The sequence below is a fragment of the Gallinula chloropus genome (genome assembly GCF_964237585.1).
Source record: "Gallinula chloropus genome assembly, chromosome: Z".
Classification (NCBI taxonomy): domain Eukaryota; kingdom Metazoa; phylum Chordata; class Aves; order Gruiformes; family Rallidae; genus Gallinula; species Gallinula chloropus.
This window is the reverse complement of record NC_140089.1, coordinates 43,357,508-43,383,445: the sequence shown is the minus strand read 5'-3', so window position 1 is coordinate 43,383,445 and position 25,938 is coordinate 43,357,508. Positions and strand designations below refer to the sequence as shown.

Here is a 25,938-nt window from a genome sequence, read left to right as displayed (position 1 = left end):
TTTCTAATTTAGGCCTGACTCATTTCAAGGACTGTGTGTATATTTGCACTGTTTGAAGAAGTGACATTCTTCAGCAACTAATTCTGCATATGAACAATGTCTGCTTCTGTCTAAAATATGAAATGATGCCATAATGCTTTATTGGCGGCTTTGATGGGCAGCTTGCATCTCTAGAAGGACAACAGCTGAAGTGCTAGGAATTTATGAAATTCAGCATACTTTGCCAACTCTCAGTCCAACTGTCAGAAATAAGGGGACTTCCAAATGGACACACTGTGGAGAGGCTGCACTTCATAATGCTTGAAGTACAGCCGGGCCCCAGCCTCAAGCTGACCCAGCGTTGGTGGAAGTGTGGTAGGAATTCTGTAAATGGCAGCACTTTGAGCCACTGGGCTTAATTGTTTGTTTGTCTGGCTGCGTGTACTTGGAAATCAGTGTCTAAATGCTACAGGTCTGCTGACTCTTTAAATTTAATTGAGATCTGATGAACCCAAACATCAGACTTACTTTGTGATGCACTCTGTCTTCAGAACCTTTCCAAGACTCTAATGTGCAATAAACCCTTTGTTACAGAAATCTCACAGTTGTCTGAATGTTGTAGTAGTGCAGAATTATATATTTGTTTGGTTTTTCCTAGCTTTAATATTTCTGAGGATGCTGATTATGTCAGTATTGTTTTATTGTATTGTTGTTGATAAGGAAAATGTCCTTAGGTTTTTTTTATAAGTGAATTGTTGAGTAAACCTAGATCTGAGGAGTTCCTTTAATGCTATGTTATTTATGCATAGTTTGTAGGATCTGTTGATCAGTTAAATCTGTGCATTATTGTGACTATTTGTGAACCTTCATGTTACTCTGTTTACAATACATTTTGAAAAAGAAATCCCATGCATACATTGGATCATTATATTAAGTTTAACATAACCTGAGAATACCAAATGCAGCTAAAGCTTTAGCCTTTGTAGAGGGCACCCTTTACAAGACGGAAACATATATGTACACAGAAATGCTCCTGGCATCAGTAAAACTTCTTTTTCCTGCTGTTATCATTCTGTGTATTGAAATGAATGTCATCATTTCAGGTGGAAAGAGATTTTACACAGTGTCCTGAAACACTTCAGTTGTTAAAAATGGGAATCTGACCTATCTGTAGTAACTGTTATGGTACTGTTGTAGTAAAATGAGTTACACCTCCAGTGGGGAAGTGACATAGAAGAAGCAGAGTGCTGCAGTGTTGATGATGTAACCTGTGGTACTGCTTCAAGTGGGGAAAAAAAAGCACAGATTGTTGGTATTGGGGATGATGAGGGTATTAAATAGCACTACATTCACAGGAGATAGAAAAATCATCTACAAGGAAGATCATTAAATCGAAGTTTAAGCTTTCCTTGTAACAACAAAAAGAGGTCATACCCTTGTGTTACGTTAGATACCGTGTTAGACTGGAACTTGCAAGAAACTATATCTGCTTGCATTTTTGCCCCTGCTGTGCTGTAGTAGTAACCTGTGTTTTAGAGCTTGTGCTATTCCTTGCTTCTGTATCTCGTCAAGATGCTTTGCTAATTAAAACTGTATACAACCAGCATAAATGAGACTAAACCAAATAGAAATCAGAATATACTGTTCCTGCATTGGGGCAGGTTTTAAGAAGCAGCATAAATTTCAGGAGGGCTTTTAATAATAATTTTCTTTCTTCTGTGTGAGATATTTCTGTTGTCTTACATGTGAGAATCATATTCAGAATGAACTTCTTACAATGGTGATATTTTTGGGGTACTAAATAGGGCTGGCATTATGAGAAGTGTGGGTCTCTGGACCAGAATGAGCTGTATTCTCATTTCCCCCGCAGCTCCCCTCATCACACACTGATCATGAGATATAAATGATAAAAGTCCAAAAGCTGAAGGAATAGCAAACCTTTTTTTATTGAGAAATGATAACCTCCTTCTTCCTGTTTACACATCCGTTTTAACTTAGGTGGTTGGCATTCATACCTATTTTAATTTCTCATGCAGCCTCTTAAAGCTGTAAACTTCTTCATGGAATATGAATAACATTCAAGCTACCAACAACTTGATATACACTGTGGGTTACTGCAGTGTTCTGCTGTTCAGTATGACATAGAATCATAGAATGGTTTGTGTTGGAACTGACCTTATCATCACGAACAGAAGTACAAAACTTAAGATAAAAGTTTTTTTCTACTGTAACTATATTAAAGAAGCAGAAAGGGTAAACATGATTTTGAAGAATTCAGACATGGTATACTGAATATGTAAAGTCTGTGTCTAAGTTAGTAAAATTTAAAGATATGCAAAAAAGGGAATATCTTCATTTGTAATGCATTTCTCAAACCTGTTATAGAACATTGTTCCAGGTAAGCGTGTTAAAATGGTGTCTCTCTTTTTCAGACAAGAGCAGGTGAGTGTTCTGTATCAGAACATACACATAGCAGAACCAAGATTAATCCAGCCGTACGAACATGTCATTAAGAACTTCATCAGAGAGATTAAACTTCAAAGCACAGAGATGGAAACCTTGGCCATCGCAGTAAAAAGGTATAGAGGGTAGTGTTTCTAGTTCAGTTTATGCAGTTATTTTTCTCTCTTATCACGCTTTGTTGCGTTAAACTACTATGAGTTAATATCAAAATATGTCATGCATAGTATTTCCATAAACAGAATTCAGAGGTTATTTTATATGCACACATGTGTGCATAAGCACATACAGCACCTTGCAAATGGTTCCCTATTCTTATTTTGGATGTAAGTCCTGGACCAGTTTTATTGCAGGCTCTAATGTTTAATATATTAAAACATTTTGAGTCCTCAGCTGTAGCTTTGAGTTTTAGCATACACACCCATTATACTTTCATTTTAGAAACAATATTTTTGCTTCTTCAGCATCAAGGGCTGTATTTAGCTATTGTAACTACTGGGCGTTTGCAATCTCGCATCATTACTGCCAAAACCAAACAGATTAGCTCAGGACAGAGATCTCGTATGTGTGGGTGATACAAGTTGCTGTAGTTATCCTTTTGAAGTCTCTACATAGGGGCCCTTTATCTCTGTAATTTAATTTTCAGAATGCAGATGTGATGTATTTCATACTAATCATCAGCTGTCAGCTGTTATTTAAAATGCAGTTTGCCCGTATCTTCAAATTAATTTGTGATTTAAGTTTCCAACCATGCCAGTTTCAAAGTCTGGGTGATGTTAGACTGTTTCCGTGTCTGTCTAATATATTTCAGCTGAGGTAGGCAGATGTGTTTCACACAACTTTCCTGTCAAGCCAAAGGGCAATTCCTAATAAGAATATTTCCTTTTAAATTTTAGAGCTCAGGATAAAGCGGCGGTTCAGCTAAGTGAGCTGGAGGAAGAGATGGAACAACGGATACAGGCTGCAGAGCATAAAGTTAAAAAAGAAGTGAGTATTTTATATTTACAGAACTCGTAATTATCAAACTCTCTGCAGTTTAGAGCAGGATTGATGGCCAGGTGTGTTTTTGATCCTGATGGGCTGTCTCGAGCCACCAAAGGCAGGGCCTCGATGAAAATGAAGTATCCGTAAGATCAAAAAAATGTATTATCTTAATGCTTTTGCAAAGAACAATGGCTGCTCAGATGTAATAAACCAAGGGAAAAAAAAAGGGTTGCTCTTTTGTGAGAGTATGCTGGCCTGGAGGAATTTTTTTCTGAGACCAGTATTGGAAACAGATTGGAGAAAATGACCTTTCACCATAAAATAATGGAATCTAGTTCTTCTGGTTGATGAATTTATGTAGAAATTAATGCTTAGATCATTTGTTCCTGATTGGTGTAACTGCCTGGAGTGGTGATCTTTCTTTCCCTGATGCATTTTAGAGAGAGGACATGGACCTCCTAAAGTTGATGGAAGATTCTGTTTCAGTGTGCTCAAATTTTAGCTGTTTTTTTAACTGGCTTGAAGTCTTGATGGAAAAGTAGAAGAGCCCTCTTGCCCTTCCCATTGAAAGACTGTGGCTGTGTAGTTCTAAGCAGAAAGCAGTACAGGGAAACCACCCTAGCTGTGTCATCTGATTCATGCTGAACTGTTTCTAGATTCACATAAGACAAACCTAATTTTATACTGTGTGGTAGTAACAGTTTGTGGAAGTTATGCAGACATAAGAAATTCATTCATTAAAACATACACTATGGGCATAATTACTGCTTTGTAGGACACAGAGTACACTGAATGTGTATGTTCTTTCACGAAAGCATTTGCAGAATCAGAAGCCACAAACTGCAGTCTGCCAACTTGCTGGTTTTAAATAGCTCACGGTGATTGAACTGTGAAGGTAAATGGTATTCTGATAGATTTGCTTCAAATAGCATCCTTTTCTATACAAGAGGAAGCACTTCTACCAAACCTTAAAAGTCAGTTGTTTTTCTAGAATGAAAATAAAATGACATAAAAAAGTCCAAGATAGGACCGCAGCAAAAAAGTGTACCTTAATGTGTTTAAGTAACGATAATGTAACTCTCAGTAGGGATAAGTTCTCCATTTCCAAAGAGACTAAGCATTTATGATTAGAAAACAAAGACATTTTTTCTGGAAAATTTCTGTTCTGCAAGAAGAGGTAAATCACTGAAAAAAGACCCAAAGATTCTTTTTCACTACTGTGGAAAGATGACTGTGATGTGTATTTTCATTCGTTCCGATAACATCCACAGCTACGTCTAGTGTTCTGTAAGAATGCATCAGTTGTGTATTACCTACATCTGGTTTGTGTTTTTCATTCTAAAAAATCCTCAGGTTGTCAGCAAGTTGCAGTTTCACCATGCACATTTAGCTGTAGGCATGAAAGATGAGCTATAACTTGTTTCTCACAGCACTCTCCATTTTCACTCCTAGACATTCCCTTTAGCTCATAGCTCCACATACTCCACCTACTAAAACGCCCTGAGAGTAAATGTAAGGTATTTACTTTGTGGGATTGTACTAAGCCATTAATCTAATGCCTGTACTCAGAGGTATTGTTTGTCAGAGTGATCTCACTCATGACACCCTGACACCTGCGTCTGCATGATAGTATCTGCTGGTTGAGCCTATCCTGTATTTTGTTTCTTCCAGGGAAGCAAATAGTTACCAAACAAAACATAGGAGTGTAGAGGTGCCAAGAGTAAGAGAATCCAGTTTAAGCTGACTACTTTGATTATCCTTTTAACACATGGATGCTGGCATCACCTGCAGGGAAGCACAGAATTCTGAACAAAGCCTCATGTCTGTCTTTACCTGTGAAAACTCAACCTGTCTCACTGGCACTGTGTGTCACACTGCACATTCTGGTTTTATGTGTTGTGAAAAGGTGCACTGGTGTCCCTGGGGAGTGACTGGAGTAGGTTAAGCACATCACTCATCTACAGGACCTGGGTTATACAGCTCTTCTCATTGGGCTCGGTGGAATTTCCTTTTAAAATCTTGAAACTCAGAACAGTGTACTTTGTTGGATTTTCAGATCTGTCATCACCAAACTTTTTACTCATTATGGGCCTGTAATATTCCAACACTTGCAAGTGAAAAACTTTAAAAGAATACCAGAAATAAGTAACTGATGTTGGCACAGTAATGGCTGATACTAACACATTGTATAACAAGCTATAGAAGACCTGTTTGGAAAAAAAAAAAAAAAAAGATGTAATGCCCTGATTTGTGTATATGCATCTATATATGCAATACACACCTAAACTTCTGTACAAATAACATTTGAACACTTCTTTTTCAGTTCTTATTTAAACTGTTGTGCATATTAAGCCCAGGAGGCCATGACATGAATAACAAACACTGCATTGACTATATCTTTGCTTCCACCTCACCATTTTATTTCTATAAACATTTTGTAAGTAGACTGCAGTTACAGAATCAGTATCTGCAAATCTTAAGGCTGACGTAATAGACAAAATTATACACTGTAGTGTTAGGGGAAAGTGTGTGGTTTCCAAACTGATGAATGCATTTTTTTAAGAAACCTTTGAAACCTGTCTCAGCATTTAATGAGCTATAAATTACCGCAGGAGAAGCGAAAAGCTGAAGAAGCACTAAATGAGCTGAAGCGTCAGTATGATACTGAAGTTGGGGATCTTCAAGTGACAATAAAAAAACTTAAAAAGGTACGTGAGTTGAAGTCATGGCAAGAGTTTTTAAAGTGTTTTAAGAGACACTGACCTTATGAAGTGCCTTCCCCAAGATGGAAATTGTAACTATATTTTTTTTAGGTTGTGCTGTTGCTCTGTGCTTTTGTATTCATTCTGTGTAATTTACTGAAATACTTAGGAAAGGGATAAACTGCTAGTGAGATTCTGTTGCTGGGTAATTTTCTAGGTCCATCAGGTTGTTAAAATTGCAGTTACTTCATGTTGTATTTGATGCATTAGAAATGGTCCAATATATTGCCTGTAAGTATTAGATTTATCAGAGATTTAGATGAAATTGGCAACCCAAATACAGTAATTTACTGTATTACAGGAATATAGTGCCTTTTGGGGCCTACTGCACTTCTCACCAATGTTAATGGTAGATGTGGATTTAAGCTGTAATTTTAAACTGAAATTACTTTTGGAACTAGTTATTTCTAGTCTGAACCTAACTCCAACCTGATCTTTTCAGTTGATACCTAAGTGTAAGATGAACTGAAATCAGAGATATGAATGTTGGTTTGGGTTACTTTGTAATTTGGGTCTAATTTTGTTGTTAGTTTTCATTGTAAGTTTTACCAAAATTAGAGCAACCAATGAGGGTGAAATTTTTTTCCTTCATATTGAAATACACTTAAAAGACCATTGATAGGAGTTAAAATTACTCAAAGAAACATGAGACGTGTTAGTAGAAGCACTACACAGAAGAGGAAGTTTAGCGGTTTTTTTAATGTTAGTGAGGATATACCTGTTTATATCTTCTTAGTAGCTGGTTTCTGTGTCACTAGTTATGTATATTCAACACCTACAGAGTACAAAATGCTTATTAAACGTTTTTTAAGTACTGCTTTAAATCATACAGAAAACTAGAAAATTCTGGAGTAAAGCTGCCTACTCATACAGTTGGGAAAACTATGGGTTTTATAAACTTCAATAGCTGTAACATGTTTTATGATTTTCATTACATTTTATGTACTTTGAATGAGAACAATCAATAACATAGATTAATTGTGCATTTTTTTAATCTTTATAGCTGGAGGAGCAATCAAAAAATGTAAATCACAGAGAAGATGTGGTTGAACTGAAGAAAAGAATAAATGATATGTTGCTGGTAAGAAATTGTACTCATTTAACATAATTATTTAGCCTCAGTTTTACACTAGTTGCAGTACAGATTGTTTACATTATCTTGTATACTTGGTGCTGGTAATTAAAGTTTTTGGTAAGTGTATGAGAATCTTTAACTCGGGGAAGAAACTGTATAAATGAATACATGCTCTATATACAGGATTTAGAAATGTCTTGAGATTATATAGTCCCCTTTCTGGTAGTCAAAAACCAGAAATAAAAATTCTGTTTCTTCCATGCTAATTTACTGGCTTCCCTGTTGACTTAGAGTTCTTTCAATTTTCTTTCCCCCTGTGCTCAGATTTTCTAATGTTTAATGGTTTAAAAATTTTTTTTTAATATTTTGCCATTACAATGTGTCAGCATTTTATGCAGGTGTGAGAGCTAACATCTAATATCTTCCTTTTTTTTTAAGGAAAACCAGAAACTTAAGAAAGATCTTTTAGAAGCACAAACAAGTATAGCTTTTCTTCAGAGTGAATTAGATAGCTTGAAAAGCGAGTATGCAGATCAGACTTTGAATACTGAGAGGTAAGATACTTCTACATGATAATATTTTCACTGGGGAAAATACCTGTTGGCTGATACAGTTAGTATGTTTGCAGTTAGTAACTGTTATTTTCTAAATTTGCCATAAATGGCAGATATACATTTGAGATGCTGCAAAGTGTGTCATGACTCCTGCTCTCTTCTTATGTCAGGTTTCTGAAAGAGCAAGTTCTGGATATGATGCAAAGTCTCATAAACTTGCAAGGAAGCCCATTGATTTTTTCTGAGACTTCAGTTAAAAGTTGGAGTATCAGGTGCTATTTTCATCCATGACTTTCACTGAGATGAGTATCTCAGTAGCAGGGAGAATAGTTTTTGAAGCATCCCACATCAGTCTCAACAAATTTTTGTCTAAAGTGAATGCAAGCTTTTTCTAGATCCTCATTTAAAGGAATGTAAATGACAATTTCATTATATTGCTATCTTTGAATAACACAAAGAATATTTCAATGAGGCAGTCCATATGGTTGGTTGGTTGATCTTCATATATAAAACCAAAGATCATTGAATTTGCAAAATGATGTTACTTTGCGTAAAACTGCTTTTTATGTATTTCACAGAAATTTAAATACATACACAAAACAGTATTCTGAAAGTATATCTTTTTCTACTATATATTAATAACCCTTTGTAAATTATATTTTTTTTCAGAGACCTAGAAATGATCCGAGAGTATACTGAAGACAGAGACAATTTGGAAAGACAAATTGAAATACTTCAGTAAGTTCTTAGTGATTCAGGTTTTTATTGATAAGCTTTGTCCCAGCATATTCTGAGGTAAATGTTTTTGTATCCAAAAGTCTGGGATGAAATTTGGGAAAAAATAGCAAGTAAAAATAGTGAAACAGTGACAATACTTGTAGAATGTACTGTGCTAATCTGTATCATTGCATTCTAAGTTTGTGTTCCTGTGTACTTGAGTCAGATACTCATGTGACAGCTGTTACTGTGGTTCCATCTATGTTTTGTGTCTCTTACTGATGTTTTTGTTAGATCTACTACTTTTCCAAAATTCTTCAAAATTTCATCATCAGTCATCTCAGCAACACATAAAGGGGAGTCACTTTGTATTTCAGAAGTGGCTGTTCCAGTTTACTACCTTGTAGATGTTATTTTTGTGGTTATTCCTGCAGTGACTGTTTTCCTCTCAGCTGACCACAGACTGTGCCACAGAAGTGAAACAGGGTTTCCTAGACTGCAACTGGAGGCTAAACCCCACTGTGCATTTTTCATGCATAATCATTTGAGTATATAACATTTCTAGTATCATGTCACTCTTCCCTTTCCATCTAAAGAAAAAAAAAGGGGTTTTTGATATGCATTTTTTTCTTTCTTTTTTAAGAAATGTTTTCTTTACTCCTGAAAGTTTAACTGTTTCCTTGTTAGATCTGCTAATAGAAAGCTACATGACAGCAATGATGGTTTAAGGACTGCGCTTGAAAACAGTTTCAGCAAGTACAATAGATCATTGGTATGTAATTTTGATTTTGTTACAGTGTACTAGAAGGTTTAACACACCAGACACATACTTGTTTGTACTTCAGTGGGTAGTTGGAGAATTGAATTTTATTCAGTGGTGAGATTAATAAATCAGCAGTTTCCCTTGCACTGAAAGGAACATGTTTCTGTTATCTATAGGGAGTGCCTTACCATTGCAAACACTTTTTCAGAGAACTGATTTCTTTTTAGTAGCAAGGTCTTAACCTAATTTGAACTTGTGTCAAAGCGAGTCACTGGGAAAGCAAATAAACAGGGACTGCTGTGGTGAGTTGCTGAGGGACCTCAGTCAGACCCTTTTCAACTATCACATCTGTATGAAGATCTGTTGTAACAGATGTAACCTGGCATCTTTAAAATCAGAGGAGAAAAGTCTTGAAAGTAGCAAGAAAATCTACACTGCCATTTTGCAATATTGGGAAACCTGTTAAACCCCAAAACTAATGATCAGGAAAGCTTTTACATCATCAGGAAAGCAATTGACTGTTTTAGAAGGATGGGGCCAGAATAATGGGCCCAGAAAGACAATACTGGGCAAGAAGGAGGAAAATAGGGCTTGTTGCCTGTTTCCAGCTTGCCATACCAATGAACATGAGTGCCTTTTGCTGATGGTGGTTACCAAGGATTCACTGCAGGTGCAACGAGAGATACCGTTTTCTTCTACCATGCCCAGATACATGGACCAGATTACATATAATCCTGTCCCCAGTGAATAGATCTGTAGAGGGACAGCTGAGGATGCAAAACACACTGTCCTGTGGTATCCATTGAGGTCTCTCGTTCTCTTCACTTTCTGACTTATGAACCAGGGGGTATCTCTACTGAAACTGTGTAAACCAGTGACATTTCCATTTCACTCTAGTAGTCAACATTCCATTTTTCTAAATAAAATTTTTGAAGTTAAGCATTTCAGACTCTTCAGGTATAGTCAATGAAATCATCCTCTTGGAATTTCCATTGCCTTTTGTGGTTGCTTGCTTTTAGCAAGCTCAGTATTAAAGCAACGGTGGACTCTAAATACTCTATATGTAGTGGGCCTTATGACATCCAGTCCTATATAAAACATCGGGTTTAATTAAAAATAAGTAGTTAAATATATATGAAAATAGACAGAAGTAATTTTGATGATGTACACTTTTTTTCATGGCAAATCTTGATGCTTACACTGTGTTCATCATACTTAAGGCATTTGTTATGTATCTGTCACAGAGGTTAGCAAACACCTCACCAGGAAGTACCATTTCTAGAAGCAGTCCTAAATTTAATGGTGGACAGTCTCCACTAAACCCACGATATGACAGGTAAGCCTGGTTTTCTTTTATTAAGTTTAAAAAGACTAGGGTATCACACATGTCTTAGGAGAATGAATATTGTCAAATAACAGATAGATTGGTTCTGTCTGATTCAGGAGGAATGTGTGACCAAAGCCTGTGATCCAAAGTATACTGAAGTCAATAAGAACCTTGTCAGTGACTTCAGGAAGCTAAGGGAAACTCTCCTCAATGTAGATGATGAACTTAGTGGGAGTTCAGACAGCTCTTGTTTGGTCTTGGACTGTTTTGATCCTAGTTTGATTCTAAATCTCCTTTCCTTGTCTCTTTAAAACTGTAAAAATCCACTGTGGACGTTCATTAGCTAGGTTACTCAGTACGTAGGAAATCACCCATTTTTGGTCGTATCTTTAGCCTGTGTGTCTTGTTTCTCACAAATAATAATAGATATGAAGTTATGTAGGCCTAATTCTTCAAAAGAATAAATATCTTCATCTCACACATACATGCAAGAACAGTGAATGCAGTTCGATATTAACGAGGTAAGAGCCAGAGAACAGTGAGTTATTTAAATGCAAATATCAAACAGCGAGAGCTAGTTTGTATTTGTACTGACTGGATGCAGAGTATTGATCAGAGTTCTCTTGTATCATTGCAGACACTCAGTGCCTGCAGTCACTGGGCATTAGATCCAACCTACATGCTGTAGTTCATGCCACTTCTTCACACTTCTTTTTTCTCTTTTAAACAGCTGGAGCTGCCAGCAAAAATGTGTGTCCTTACTCAGTTGGTAGATTGGTTTGTCTTATTTTTCTTTCAGTGATAGTTCAAACTCCAGAGACATCTCTGTTAGAGTTTTCAGTAGTCTGTGTTTTACATTTTGCCAGACTTGAGTATCTTTGGCAGGGATTGAGGTGGCTTCTGCTTCACACCTTTAATATCCCCATTCATTCAGCAGTGTTACTTCTATTCTGCCATTGTGAGACAAACTGATTCCTTCTGGTGACTGCAGGTAAAGCCAGTTCCCCTCTATTGGCCCCTCTACAGATTTTGAGAGGTATCCATTACTAAGGTGCATATTGCATTGACTAATTTTCTGAAGGGATAACTGAAACCTTTCTGGAAGGTTAGTGATGTCATCCTTCTTTGTCAATATTTATTAGTACCTGCCACATAGTGCAATCCCTACTTTCCCACAAAAGTGAGAAGTGTGAGCTGCTTTTGAAGGAAGTTTGTGTGGTAGGAAGAAAACTTACTCTTAACAGGCATGGCGTAGTAGTGTTGAGAGACAGAAAGAGATACACATATTCCAGAACCTCTTATTTTCCATACTTTGCCTGTTTCCTGACATCAGATCAGTGTTCAGAGATACTGATTTGCAATCTAACATTTTTTAAGCAATTTACATTGGTAGGTATACTTTCTCTTTTTTTTAGCTGTATCATACATCTCAGCCAAACTTGCTTTAAGCACATGTGAAATTCTTTATACTGAATTCATGTTTCAGTGAGGTTGAAAATTGAAATAGTTGAATTCATTTCAGGGAATGTCTGACAAGCTTAACTTTGTTATAACCTGCACCCTTCCTCTGTATTTGGTACAGGCTGGTTGGTCCATGGACTACATGTAATATTCCACAGCAAAGATTTTGCTCATTCATGTGATTATATAGGCTGAAAGGATGTAAATTAGACAGTTCTGGATGTTGTTGCATGGACCGTGATGCCTCTGTCAGCCCTGTTTAGCCACTGGCAGGAAGGAATTATATGTAACTCAGTACGAGCTTCATAATTTGGTGATTCTCTCCACTGCGCTCTTCTGTGGTGTGCCATTGCTCTGGGAGTTCCCAGTGGCAGCAGACTATGAGAACTGGTGCTGGCCTTGTCTGTTCTAGCAGTTCCGTGCTTCCCGTCCATTCCCAGCAGGACAGAGCCAAACTGGTTCTCTCTTCACTCCTGTGACTTGGGGACATTTTCTGCCTCACTTCAATTTGTGCCTGTTCCAGTCTGGCTGCAGGAGCAGCATGATAATTGAATCCGTAGTAAACTTCTAAAAAAGATTGAGTCTTTTAAGATTCCCTAATATTTCTTTTCTTTGATTACATAAATAAAAATGGATTTTTTTTCTGTAAGCCATATGGACATTGCTGCATCAATTTAAATTTTATTATATAATACAGCATCCAGAATAACAAAAAAACCCAACCCCCCCACTCCTCCCTGCCCCAATAAAGGAAGACCTCTGAAGGAAGGATGAGGGGAAAGAAAGGACTTCTGTATAACATCTTAAGTTTATGTAGCCTACCAAGCAGTAACAAAACATGTTTCAGTGACTTCTTCCATCATCATGGTCTCCTGAACCCCATTACCCTTTTCTATACTTAGACCTGTTACTTATTGGCCTGTGTGCCTTGTAAGCAAATGTATTCATTTAAATTAGACACAGTATTTCAAGGCCAAAATTAGCTAAACCATCAGCTATCATTTTCTGTCTTTGATGTCTTCATAGTATGTAATTTTAAGCAATTATTTTTTCTGTGTATGAATAAATAGGCGTTCTTACTGAGACTCTGGAAATCATCAATAGATTACATAATTCAATCAGAGCATGATAAGAGATGCAATTGAAAAAGAACTTATTTAGAAAGGAAAAATAGGCGTTGACGTGTGTCTTAAATGGATGATTCCAGAATGGTTCAGATTGTGTTGGGAAAAACAATTGTGAAATAATAATTTTTTCCTCACCCCAATATTTTCTTATTAGATCATCTCATTCTTCTTGTGTGGATGAAGATTATGATTCTTTAGCCCTTTGTGATCCTATGCAAAGGATAAACTGTGAAGTTGACAGCTTACCTGAGAGCTGTTTTGACAGTGGTTTGTCTACCCTGAGAGATTCGAATGATTATGATTCGGAAGTGGAATACAGGAATCAAAGGATTTTCCAAAGGTCACAGTGTATGCAAGAAAGCTTTGGGGGCGATGCTTCTGATACAGATGTAAGTGCCAGACGTAGTCCTTCTCTGAGAAAGACCTTTGGTTGGAGACAAGATCAGTTTTAAAAATGAAATAGATCTTCATACTATGGATTTGGGTTGTATATCCAGTCTAAATGAGAGTAGATAAAATTTTTTGGAGAATGCAGAAATAACTACTCCTCTTTAAAAGAAAATGTTTGTTTTCATATTTTTATAAGATTTTTGAGGTAATAACTTCATTTTTGAAGAACACAGGGAGTTTAGAAGGCTGTTAACATGCAGACAGGAGCCCGTTAGAGTTTGTGTTTTTTAATCATTAAAAGTGTAAAACAGGTTTCCATTCACACTCTTACTGTGCTGTGGCAATGAATGAAAAAAATCACATATGTGAGAAGAAGAATACTGTTAGTGCATACACTGACTTACACAGTAAGTGTCAGAGAAATATGGGGAGCTGTTAATTGTGTCCGTTTTACTGTTAGTAAAATAGAGAGCTTTACTGATGACTAAGTAGTAGGACCAGAAATCAAGCACAGCTGAACACAAGGATTTTCTTAAACCAGATCCTTTACTGTGTATTTAGTCTCTGCAGTGGAAAGTGCTGTGAATAATGCTGATTACAGCTGTGCTGTAGTTAGCTTAAGTAGTAGCAGCACAGAGAGTAATGTATTTTTGGGAAGTTCTTATTTTTTGTCAAATAAGATTTGAAATAAAGCATTTGTTATTGGAATTATTTTTTAAGCTGAAATATTCCATATGGAAATTAGTTGGCTTCATCTGGAAACTGTACTGAAAGTATATATGCCAAATTGGAAATATATTTAAGGACGAAATGTAGGCTATAGCAAAATGTGAGTAAGAACAGAATAATCACAGTATTTTGACTGGAATGGGACAGCTGTATTTGGTTATTTATCTCTGTTTAATCCAAACCATTAAAAGAAATATTTTAATCTCTTAGCTGTGCCCTTCCATAAAAAAACCCCACCAACCCAAAAAACATGCTTCTCACCAGAGCTAACATACTAGCTTGTACTTTCAGGTTCCAGAGATCAGAGATGAAGAAGCATACAGTCCTGATAACAGCAGTGCAATATTAGACTGGAAGCCTTCACGACCAGTAAGTCGATGCAGTTCAGTTGCTTCCACCAGGAGATACATATCTGCTCTCACCCCTCAGGTAACCACTTCTTTAGGGCAAGGAAAAAAAAAGGTATTTGATAGAGATAATATTTTTATAAAAGTATATGAATTGAAATAGAAGGGTTCTTTTTATTTTCAGTCAGATGCAACTGAACGTACTCCAAAATACCCCAGTTCAGAGAAGGCCTACAAGATTGTTCTTGCTGGAGATGCAGCAGTGGGAAAATCCAGTTTCCTTATGAGACTTTGCAAGAATGAATTTCGAGGCAACACCAGTGCAACCCTGGGTATAGTCACTGTTCTTCTTAAAATACTGAAGTGAATTTCATTGCTGTTCTGCATAGATGGGTGAAAAGATTACGCTCTGTGATTGGTTGCCAGGGTTTTGTGAATACACACACATGCAGTTTCTTAGGCTGTGAGGTCTGAGTACTGAAGCTGAGGAGAGCCTAACTGGTGTTTGGAGTGGAGAACTACTCTAATCTAGTTTCTCTTTGCGAAGCACAAAGCTTGTTCATGAACAACAAAGCACCAGAAAAGGGAGTTTCAGTATAATTAACTTAGAATATGTGTATGATCCTTTTGCTCTTTTCATTGCTTTCTTGTCTTCTCAGCTCTTTCCTCCTTCCTTATTATTTCATACTATCCTTTGATGTCTTTCATACTGTTTTTTGTCTCCCATTTCTTCAAAGTGCTATTGCAGCTTTAGTTTAAATGCAGCTGGAGGGATTTCTGACTGGCTTGTTATGTATATTATAGCTGTCAGCTAACAAACTTGTCTTGCTGATTCCAAAAACTGAATTTTTGTCTTCCAATCAAATCATAGTTGTATATTTGTTTTATTGGCTCTGAGTCAGGATTTTTGTTCTAATTTATCTTTTCTATCCTTGGCATTTAAAATAAAGTCTGTTTTATGACACATTTTCTCTTCTTCTGGATAAATGTTTAGCAAAATAAAGCAGATAGGGATCTTCTTGTTTGCTGGTCATAATGCCAAAGTTGTGTCAGTGCTTCTGGGAAAAAATGTAAAATATTTATTTAAATGTTTTTCTAAAGGCAAATTAAATGTATTCAGGGGATTATTGCAGCTGAAGGCTCTGTAAATGACAGAAAGCTCATGAAAATATGAATTCTGAAATAACTGCTGTATATGACACACAAATTTTTGGTTTCTGTGTGGGTTTTTTTTCAGGTGTGGATTTTCAAATGAAAAGACTAATTGTTGATGGAGAACCTACAGTGCTACAACTGTGGGACACAGCTGGACAGGAGAGGTTTGTGATTCCCTGCTTTTATGTAATTTAAACTATTTTGTTACTAAAAGACACTTGCCTTTTTTCATCTAGGTGAAGAAAACTCTACTACTTATTATTATGTGGCCCTATAGTAAGTCAGTCAGTATGACCGTATGTAAATGTCTTGAGACTGATACGGTTTCTCTCTGCTGACACCCCAGCACAGGTGAAATGTTAGTTATTATTTAGTTTTGGTGCTGCCTGAGATAATCTTCTCTGTCTGCAGAGAGAAATAGTTGAGGTTCACCACAGCATTAATTAATTAAATGTCCCTCTCTTGCATTACAGAAAGGTGGAACCAGGTATACATTGATTCTTCCATTTTTTTAGTCTTTTGCTTTCTTTGTCCTCACATAGCAGGCTTTTTTTTAGAGATTCCCTTCCCTTCACCCTCCTCTCCTCTTCTTTCCCTGAAATGAAAACTTCTTCCCAAAGACTTTAAAAAGACGTGGGACAAAATTGCATGATTCTTCAATTTATTATGTAGAGTTTCCTCAAAACCTTATGGCAACCTTACTTGAGAACCATTCCTTCTTGGTACTGAAAGCTTTTTGGGCTTTTCACAAGGTTAATCTAACATCTTGGAAGTCAGTTTAATCTGTTCATTGACTGAGATTTGTATTGGGCTGTGTGTTTACTTTTGCCTGAGTGAGTGATTAGGTGAAGTAGGTAGTCAGAAGCACAACCATTCTCCTCCCTCATAATACATTTGAGAAGAATATTTAAATATAACCTGTAAATACCTTGTTGCTGTACTTGGTTGTTAAGTAGATTGTGTTATGTTAATTGAAAAGATGGCTGTAACCGATTAATTCCTGTTTTAAGTTTATCAGTTTCATGATTCTTCAGATGTAGCTGAGTAGCCCACTCAATGTATGAAGTTATGTGTAAGTGAAAAAGCCTTGCCACCTAATGAGACGTCCAGTGCATGGCAGATAATTTGTAATAGAAGTGCTGTAGACTGTTTGAGTACAAAAAAACCCCTTGAGTGCTGTTTAGGAAACAATCTTTTGGATCCTTATGGAGGGTTTGTAGACCTGCCTCAGCAGTTTGCAAGAGCTACCTGTGAAAGAAGCTATGAGAAAACTCATCTTGTAATGTGGAGAGAATCTAATTCAGTAGTGCAATAAAGTGATGCTGTGCTCTGCATTTTGTTAAATTGAGGTGGGTTTTTTGTTTTTTTTTTTATGATGATGTGGCCTCATGCAAATCTTTCTTCTGGAAGATTCCGAAGTATTGCTAAATCGTACTTCAGAAGAGCAGATGGTGTCTTACTGCTGTATGATGTAACGTGTGAAAAAAGCTTTCTTAACGTGAGAGAATGGGTGGATATGATTGAGGTAAGAACCTTAGATACATACAGCTTACAAGCTATGTTTCACTGCATTGTTAACCTTATTATTTATAACATCAGAATATGTGCGTATTGGAAGTAGCCAGATAGCAGTGTCTCATGCAAGTAAAAGCTACATGGAAGTCCTAAATGTATCCTCATATATTCAGTTTGTGTTAAAAGCTTTAACATCTTTCTCTGTTCTTCCTGTTCACTTCCTTTTGAAATAAACATGAAAGCCTATTATAGATAGCTTCTTGTGGATGGTTTGTAGTCCCTGTGTTTTAAAGCAGCATGTGAGATTCTGCAAATCAGCTATAGTGCAAGTAAAATTTTCAGTATTTCTTTCTATAATTGCATCTTGTTTGTTTATTTGAATGCAAATTTGCATTTAATGAAGAGGGTTTTTCTCTCATACCAGAGGTGTTTAACAAGGAGGAAAGTGATAAGCAAAATCTTTAACCTTCTTGAAACCATTTATTTTTATCATTGCAAAGGAGCTGGTCACTTTTTCCATAGTACTTTTGTCGTACAGCATTTGGATACAGTAACCTTTTTCCATTAGATTAACTTAACACTTGAAATTCCTTTTCTGGGAAGCGGGTTTTATGGGAATGGAAGCATGTCTTTGCAGGCTGATATTTAAGCTGGCTGCTTAAATATTGACTAGCAAAAAAAAACTTCTCAGCCAGACTTTCGTAGTTTGTCATTTATTGCGATGGGGTGCAAGACTTTTTGTCTTGGCCAGAAGACAGTATGACATGATGATGATAGTTACTTTTTTGAATTCTGAGTGTTCTAGTAGTAAGGAAATAAAATCCTTTTTGCAGGATGCAACCCATGAAAATATACCAATTATGATGGTGGGAAACAAAGCAGATCTCCGTCAAGCTGTTACAGAACAAGGGCAAAAATGTGTGCCTATAAACTATGGAGAAAAGCTGGCTATGGTAAGGTCCCAGTCTGCTACATCTTCAGTATAAAATGATATTAGGGACTTCAATCTGAAAACCATGTGAGTAATTTCCTTGTCAGTTGCTCAAATACAGTATTTAGGATTCATGGATACTTTTAATGAAAACCATCCTGTTTTGATGATGTTGCTGGGCTAAATCACATCTCGGCGTCCACTGAGCTGAACTTCATTACTGGCTGGGATAGTCTTTTCAGTCTTTATGGTGAAAAAGTGGATGGACTAGGAGACTTGGGTTTTTTGGTGCTGCTGCCAGAGAGACATTGCCAGTGCAAATACGAAACACACTAGCAAGCATATGAGGCTTTTTACCTGGCTATCTAGCTTTTGAGTGGATTGTTTTCATCTTCACGAGACTATGTTACATTCCTGCCATGTCTGCAGAAACGAAAAAAGGAACTCTGCTATAAATAAATGAATGGACAAGGTTTATGCATGTATTTTGCATGGGGGATAAGGGATTCACATATCTCATATTTGACAGAAAAAAAGTGGAATCTTTGTGTTAGTGAGTACTCACACAAGTGATTGATTATACTGGGGCAGATACCATGTTTGTTACTTATGGAATGATATTTCTGGTTAAGTTGGAATAGGAGATGCTGTAATTTATGTATAGCTAACGAGCTGGATTCAGTAACCTGTCCTGGCAACACTCTTCCTGTTTTGCAGTCTGTGGAGAAGAAGATTGAGCTTGGACTTTAAGCTTACGATGTGTTTTTTATTCAGTTTGTTAATTCAGAATATACTGAATATAAAAACATACAATTAAAAAGCAATTACTGTTTTTTTCACAGTACTAAAGTGAATATATTAGAGAATGAAGAGTATCAGCAGAAATCCTGTTGGTTTAAATGTGTGCCATCTTTCTTTCTGTTATTGAGGAAACCATTTGTAATCGAATACACGTATTCAGATGGGAACTATTTCCAATTAGTTGGCTTAACATTTTATTTTTACTCACAGACTTACAATGCGCTGTTCTGTGAAACCAGTGCTAAAGACGGGTCTAACATTGTAGAAGCAGTACTTCATCTTGCTCGGTAAGTAGCCACGTATCTATTTTCAAGCAAATACATCTGAGTATAGCTTATAAAAAGGGCATTATAGTTGAATGTAGATACAAGTACACACATGTACATTTAAAATTGTACCAACATTAAATTCAACAAGCAAAATTTAGAGGGGAACACCATGTTAAGTCTTTATTGATAAATCAAGTAACATTTTTGCTTGCAAATGTTACAAAGCTGTCTCAATAATTATATTTAAATTAGAGCTCAGTTATGCAGCTCACAATTTTAAAACCGGTTTGGTTAATGAATAACATTTTTAATGGTACATGGATTTACTCTCTTAATTCTTTCTCAAATTAATTTCAAATGCACATAATTCTATGTATAATGAATTCTTTAATCTTTCACATTTATTCATATACATTCAGAGTTATTACTGACCATTCTAATCCCACATATTTTCTTGTGGTATCCCTTTCTCTAAATTATTTAAAAGGTAGAAATTCTGATTATATCCATTCAGCAACCTGGTATTTCTGCGATAACACGTGAATTAAACATTGCACTCCTACTACATTTCCAGACCATTCTTGGTTACAATATAATTTTGAAAGGCTGGTAGTATGTAATGAATCGTCAGCCTCTAATTTTTCAGTTTAATATGTGGAGCTCAGGGCCAGAATTAGAAACCATATTAATGTGATTTTTGCAGTAATAAAACTTACTGACATTTGGTCAGTATTTGATTATTCATTCTTAAAATACTACTGATTAACACGGCTTGCATACACAGTGCTGGCTTTCTAGAGAGGATCATTGCTTTTTTACATAGGACTTAGGAGAGGACGGGTCTTTCCAGGAAAAGGCATCTGTCAAAGATGCAGTGGGAACATAGGTGTTTGTATTTGCCGATGTGAAGTTAATTGTTGATTTGTTAAATGACTCATTTCCGAGAGCGTGAATGCAGCAGTGGATTATGAAATTGGAGAACACACAGGGCAGTTATATAATTAATCACAGTTGAAAAAACATCTCTAATTTTAGACATTATAGCTTTGTTTAATTTTTTCAAGGATATAAAAAATGTTTTGGCAGCTGGAGCCTATCTTTTCAGAATTTAAGTAAGAAAATAATTGATACTTTTCTTCAGAAGGTCATTGATCCTTAAGTTGTCCAGACATTACCTCGGTCTGGAATATGATTGTCTGCAATTTGTTTTCTCAAGTCTTAGTAATTCGTATTCTTTGCAAGAAGAACTTAATTTTGAAATTAAAATTTGTAAATGAACATTTCATTAAAGCAGTCTTACAGAGTTACCTGTTACTACTTTGTAGTGTTCCTTTCTGCTACTGTTGAATAATACAGTGTTCTCTTGAATTCACTAGTATGAGGGGGTCTTACATTGTTTTTTTAGATATCTCTCTATTACAATATATATAAATATATAAAATCAAGAAATATTAGGCCTGGATTTTGTCATGTTCTAGGGGGGCAATAGTAAGAATACAGATCAATAATCTTCCGCACATGCACAACTTTTAAGTCCATATTTATAATTTAAAAACCCACAATGTGCATTTTTCCTTTGAGGGTAAACCTACACATGAAATTGCAGTTACATAGCGTTATGCTTTCAGCTACCAACACGTTGTATTTCTGTGGTAATTTACCAAAGTAAACAAAAATGTTCAGGAGAATCTGAAAGGGAAAACTGAACATTGTGCTGTTATATCAGACATTATATATTTGTACTGCTAGCTCTGATTTATCTAGAAACGTTACAATTCCCAAAGTGGAACTTAGGAAATACCTTGGTTCTGTGCACTAAACCCCAGTAGTTTTAGCCACACAGTAGATGGGTGATGATCTCTAAGATATACTGGGAGAAACAGAACAGTCAACGTGAATAGAAATATATTAATTGAGTGCATTTTTTTGTTTGTTTTGTTTTTTTTATAGCGAAGTAAGAAAACGAAGTGATAATCAAGATGATACGAAGTCAGTAACCAGCCTGGCTGGGACACCTGTCAAAAAATCGGCACTCACGAAAAACTGCTGCAATGTTTAACAGAAGAATACTTTTCCTGACCTAAATAACTCATATATTTACAAAACAAAATAATGAAGGAGTTAAGTAATGTTTTATTACGGATTGATACATTTTTGGATTTAGGAATTGCACATCATGTTAAAAATTCACTCTCTACTCATTCATATTTATGCACATGCTTTGCCCCATAGGCTCTGGCTTCACTTTTCTTATATAACATAAGACAATGAGGTAAGCTCAGAATCATTGTTGTGGTAGTCACTGCATACAATATCGTAAGGTATTTTATCTTCTTTACTTGCTCCGTACTTCTTCCAAACAGAACGTGGTAATATCAGATATATGATTCATAGGAAAAGGAAAAATAACGGCTTCAATTAATTTAATCTCTTTTTGCTCATGTCTGCTTATCTAGTTTTTAGAAGGCCTTAAGTTTTGTGTTGACAAACATTTCCCAAGAGAAACTGAAATTGTTAGAAAGGTTGCCTAGATCCAGGTAAATGCTGAGTTCAGTGCATGAAGCAGAATGGTCTCTGTTGGGAGAAGACAGTGGCAGGTGCATGTGGTTCCTCTAATTTTGCAAAAGATTTTGAGTTAGAATTTAATTTTGGGAGTTGAGGTTTGGTTCAGAACAGAGATGTAGATGTTACATCACAGCTCAGAAGTGAAAGGAACATTTGAATGGACAATTACCGTTCAAAATTCCAAAGAGACCATAATACCTGTGATATGTAGGATTACTGAGATGAATTAATGACCTGATACCTGCCCGTTGTTTAGAGTAGATCATTATTAGTGTTACGTAGAGATACAGGTTGTAATTGTTCCCCTTGTTTTTCCATATGCCTTCCACTAAGAGAGAGGAATCTGTTTTAATGGATATTCTGTATGCGTTTTTGAAGTTTTAAACCTGTAGATAAAAGAATTACTGCACATGTACAAGCGTCTGCATTAACTGTTCATTAGAAGAAGTTCCTGAAATGAACAGCAACCGCTAACCTTAATGAGAACTCCTTTTCCTGGTTTTAGTAAAATTCTGAGAAATACACCAGTGGGTGGTAGCTTCAGGTGTCAGCATATCTAAAAACTGTGTTGTTATTATTGCTTATAATAGTTCCCAACAGTCCTATAGTGCAGCAAAAATTGCAGGTGTTTCTACAGTTAACATTGTGATCCAGGTCTTCTCAGCTTTCACTCATTTTGATGGGAATGGGATTGGGCCACTTCAGAACCAGCAAACCATTTTGGTCTTTTCTATGTATATTAATCAACCATCTACAGGCTGAAACCTAGCTCAGTAAATCGGCCTTGGATAAAGTTTTATGGACTGATTGGAAGCCCATATGACTAGCAGCTGTTACTCTGTTTTATCAACACTTTATTTGGACACTGTATAGCCAGTGCTGTGTTATCAGTTTTGTAAAACATGGAGTTCTCAGAAACAGGATAGTTCATAATTTAAAAATAAATTACAGTTTTAAAGTAGAAAGAGCAGTGTTTTTAGCTATCCTTTCAAACCTCTAGATCAGGGTGGCTAACCGTCAGGTAACTGAAACCTGAAAACTTGTTCTTAACAGACAGAAACTTGATACCAGAAGGACATTTTACTTCACTGTATTGTACTTCAGCCCTGGAAGAAAAAACACATTTGGTGGTGTTTTGAGATTCTAAAAGGAGCTTCACACACTACTTTATTTCACACAGGAGACTCTAGGGTTGTAACGTCTTCCCACTCAGCAGTACAAGAGGCCTTGCTGTTGTCCTAAGACTTATCTGGAGCAGGTGGCAGAAGATGAAGGGGATGCAGGTGTACCAGGAATATGCCTGGTCATATACATATTGTTTACTATTAACACTGTGTTATTTAAACAAGAAAATTCAGCTGTGATTAGTTTATCTGAGGAGAAAAACATGCTTAATTGAGTGCATTGATGAGGGCCTCTTCTGTCCTGTTTCTGTGTAAAAGCTTCTCTCTGCTCCAAAGGAGTGAAATGGAAGTTAGAATTGATGTGACTTGTATTTGCAGATAGTTCTTCTGCAGTGGTAGGGAGGAGAGAGGGAGATGGACCAGCAGTTGTTTTTGAAGTGCGTGCTTGCAACATGTAGGCGCTTGCATTTTCTCAGCATGAGAAGGTCATGATTATAAGCTGTTACTTAACACTTCAAAATATTTCTGCTTCAGTGTTACTAACTTCTGTTAACTTCCAGGTTTTTGACTGAGGCTCAAGTGTTCTATGTGTGTCTCCTGCACCACAGTGTTTGACTAGCTCTGTGGTCTTGGACTGCAGTAAATGAGGTGAAATATGTTTGCCTAAACCTTGCTGACACACCTGCATGAGCAAAACATTTTGGCTGGATACAGAGAATCACATAAAGTTGTTTGCAAGAAGGATTTCTGGAAGTGGTTTTGTCCAACCTTCCAAGCACCCAAGTAAAGACGGACTGTTGCCATCCTTTGATCAGGCTGGCTGTGGGTTTGGCTAGACAGGCTGTGAAAATCCCCAAAGATGGAGATTCCACCACTGTCCTGGGGAACCTGTGCCGGTGCTTTCACTCCCCTTATGCATGAAAATGTTTTTCCATGTAATGTCAGTTTCCCAAGAGGCTAAAAATCTGTAGCAGTTTCCCCTTACTGTATCATCTCCTGCTACTGAGAACAGTTTGGCTGCAATCTTGGGAAGTCCCTTTTCAGTACTCCTAGGGTATTAGATCCCCTTTGGCCTTCTCTTCACCAAGGCAGTAACGTAGTGAGGTACCTCTTGCAGATGCGGGTTCCGCGTCCCGGAGTTAGCAGGGAGTGTGCACGTGCAGTAATTGCTTTCTTATCACAGTTCCTTACCATACAGAGAGTGCCATGTGAATGTCTGTGCCTGCAGAGAGCTTGGCTGGAGGATGTGACTTCAGGGACCTGCCTTCCTTCACGCCTATTTTTTTCTCTCCGTGGGATTGGGCCACTGATATTTTAGGTATTAGTTTTCATTTATTTCAATGACCAACATTTCTCCTGTGTTATTTGGCCAGATTACATGAGCTGATTCACTTCTTTTAAGCTCTGCAATTTTTGTGTGTCATGTAAAGCAATAATTGGAAACAGTGTTCTTTTTAAAATAAGATTCAGGGTTGGAAAGTGTTAAGAAAGTTTTATCTTGGAGTAGTTTTATGGTCAATGTATAAATCACTATAAAAAGCACTACCAAATGGGGATGTAGCTACAGCTCAGTTGGAACTAGTTTCAAAGTCTTGTGAAGATCAGCTCCACCAAGTCTGAATATTCACATAATACTATGTAGAATTCATGTGAAAGCAAAGAAACTTGAAAGAAAAATATTTAAATTTAAAAATTAACACATGCATTTTTGCATGGAAATAATGACTATATAAAGTTTATTTTTTGTTTTGTCCAACATGAGCTTTATGCTGTGACACGGTTGCACTACTGTAGTTTGAATTATTTTTATAGTTTTGTTTGGTACGTAAGAGCTATTCATTTAATCACACAGGTGTTTTTTTAATTTACAGATATGTTCCCTTAATACATGTATTTATTTGAAAAGGAAAGACCTTTTATGTTTTTCTTCATGATATGTAAATAAATTATTTTTATTCAGTTGGCATGGAAGTATTATTTTCTCCTGCTTTGGTTCTGACCCTTTTTAATTGTGGCGTAGTACACACTCCTGAGGCAATAATTTCTGAAATGCTCTGAAAATGTTTTGATCGCCTAAGTTCTTGTAACCACTTTGTGCCTCTTCAGCATACACGTAGTGGCTTAATAAGACAACCTGCAGCTTCTTGTAGTTGTTCTTAGAAGTATAGTTAATGGCCTGACATGGTTTAAGTGTTTTTCTGTGTAACTATTTTTGTATCGACAACAAAATCCTCTGTTATTTTAGGAAAAAAAAAATTGCAACTTTAAATCTGTATAGCCTGTTAAAATGTATCCCAAGGAAAAGATCTATGGACCACTCCGCCATGTAGATGTGTACCTATGCAGATCCCCAATTAAGCTAATAGGTTCTTTGCTAGTACAGGCAATCTGTTAACACATAGAACCTTTTAAAGAGGTTTGCTTTTTTCCTCCAATCCTCTGCTGTGCAATGAGGCTGCGTAACCTTTTAGGGGAAAAGATTGCAGAGAAAGACCCCTGGTTCTAAAAGCAAAGGGAGATATTCATAGAATCTTTGTAACATTACGAAAAACCTACTTCCAAGATGTTTCTGGCTGTATCGGGTAATTAATAAAAAATGGACCAATATCTCATGCGCAGCTGAAATAAATGCCCTTTACCAATACCCCTGCCAGGTTTGATATAGCATGTAATGGTGTCCCTCTGACCCTGTCCAGAATACTTATGGATTGGAGGAGCTTTTTACAGCACCGATTATTTTAGTATTTCTCAGGCCTAATCCTTTCTTGCTGGTATCTTTAGGACTTGTAGCATCAATATTCATCATTATACTTTTTTTTTTCACCTGTCTTCTTGTTATGTGAGAAAACTGTTCTTACAATAAAAGAAAATTTGACTCAGATATGTGGAATATAGGTTTAAAT

At 36.5% G+C, this 25,938-nt stretch overlaps 1 protein-coding gene across 1 annotated transcript in view; it reads left to right on the top strand.

The window, feature by feature from the left end:
- RASEF (RAS and EF-hand domain containing) overlaps nt 1-21,405 on the top strand; it is a gene marked incomplete at both ends in the record, with an annotated part of 31,926 nt that extends 10,521 nt beyond the window's left edge. Inside the window, 17 exons of the mRNA XM_084278555.1 lie at nt 2,412-2,558; nt 3,336-3,426; nt 6,036-6,131; nt 7,189-7,266; nt 7,699-7,814; nt 8,484-8,552; nt 9,219-9,303; nt 9,822-9,920; nt 10,539-10,630; nt 13,364-13,598; nt 14,620-14,757; nt 14,860-15,007; nt 15,913-15,994; nt 17,241-17,355; nt 18,179-18,298; nt 19,288-19,364; nt 21,297-21,405. Coding sequence (XP_084134681.1) covers nt 2,412-2,558; nt 3,336-3,426; nt 6,036-6,131; nt 7,189-7,266; nt 7,699-7,814; nt 8,484-8,552; nt 9,219-9,303; nt 9,822-9,920; nt 10,539-10,630; nt 13,364-13,598; nt 14,620-14,757; nt 14,860-15,007; nt 15,913-15,994; nt 17,241-17,355; nt 18,179-18,298; nt 19,288-19,364; nt 21,297-21,405 — 1,897 coding nt within the window. The remainder of the gene's footprint in view (nt 1-2,411; nt 2,559-3,335; nt 3,427-6,035; nt 6,132-7,188; nt 7,267-7,698; nt 7,815-8,483; nt 8,553-9,218; nt 9,304-9,821; nt 9,921-10,538; nt 10,631-13,363; nt 13,599-14,619; nt 14,758-14,859; nt 15,008-15,912; nt 15,995-17,240; nt 17,356-18,178; nt 18,299-19,287; nt 19,365-21,296) is intronic.
- Nucleotides 21,406-25,938: the final 4,533 nt, after the last annotated feature.